Raw genomic sequence first — 1085 nt, forward strand, 5'->3', positions numbered from 1 at the left:
CTGCTCTCTCCAAGTCATCGGAGATAGAGCTGTGAATCTCGTGAATACGCTGCGGTAAAAGCAACGTAACGAATGCGATGTGATAGTCACTCAACAAGCCGAGCCCGTTCAGCACGGGGATTCTTGATGGTGACTGACAGTCACTGACTGTCACCATCAAAGAATTCCCGACTACTACTTGGGCTTCTTGATCGCCTTTTGATGGAATCTATTGTGCATCATATCCAGTACTTCCTCCATATCTTTCCTCACAGCTAGCTCCTCAGAATCGAGCTCGCTATCGTCAACAACAAAGCGATTGCTTCCACTCAATGCTGCCCAGCGGAGGTACTCTACGATTGCCGTGTCCTGTGTGGTAGTCGCGAGAGCTGCCTCAATGATCGAATCCTCGTTGCTGGCGTAAGTCTTACCCCATATTGACATAACAACTCGGCCGACGTGTTGAGAGAGCTTGAAGAAGCCAGGGGTAGGGCGAGCCATAGTTACGATTTCCGAGTACAGATCATTGGTGTAGACCCCTCGTGTGAGATCTACCTCTCTCGCTGAAGGTGCTCGCTTCCATCTCAAACCGTGATCGGCGATGTAGTTGATGTCGACAAAGTCGGCGGAGTCAGCTATAATACCTAGCCAGACACGTCGGTATTTGCTCCTGCTTTTCGGCTCAAGGACAAGGCTCCGATGCCCACTGGCCCAGGGATTGTTGATGCTGATACGCTCTTCGATGGTGAACAGTGTCACCGGAGATACGCTGATTATTCGAATCTCATCAACAGCAGTCGCATCAGCTGGCACGTCAAGCTGCGACCGAGTCATCCCAACCAACAGCGACTGGGCTATCATGTCGATACGGCTCTGTAATGGACTGAGCCTAGCATGCCCTTCCCACAGAACTCGACCAACACTTAACCCTTGCACGACAACAGGGCTCGAGCTCTCGATTACTAGTTCCGTGATTGTCACATTCTTGGTGGTGAAGGTTATAAGCCCAGCTGCATCGGAAGGGATGAGAACCGGTCGTGTCCCTTCCTCGATGCTCCATTTATCGCTGTAGTGGATACCAACTTCACCAGGCATGTGTGTGAACG

The 1085-nt window shown here is 51.2% G+C and overlaps 1 protein-coding gene across 1 annotated transcript; it reads right to left on the reverse strand.

Annotated features, from left to right (window-relative positions):
- Window positions 1-174: 174 nt before the first annotated feature.
- Pmar_PMAR028592 (hypothetical protein) lies at window positions 175-813 on the reverse strand (the record flags this gene model as incomplete). The annotated part of the gene is made up of 1 exon (XM_002785745.1): window positions 175-813. The coding sequence occupies one exon, from the start codon at window positions 811-813 to the stop codon at window positions 175-177; it is 639 nt and encodes a 212-aa protein (XP_002785791.1).
- Between the last annotated feature and the right edge of the window lie 272 nt (window positions 814-1085).

Source organism: Perkinsus marinus, assembly GCF_000006405.1.
Source record: "Perkinsus marinus ATCC 50983 genomic scaffold scf_1104296931980, whole genome shotgun sequence".
NCBI classification, from domain to species: Eukaryota; Perkinsozoa; order Perkinsida; family Perkinsidae; genus Perkinsus; species Perkinsus marinus.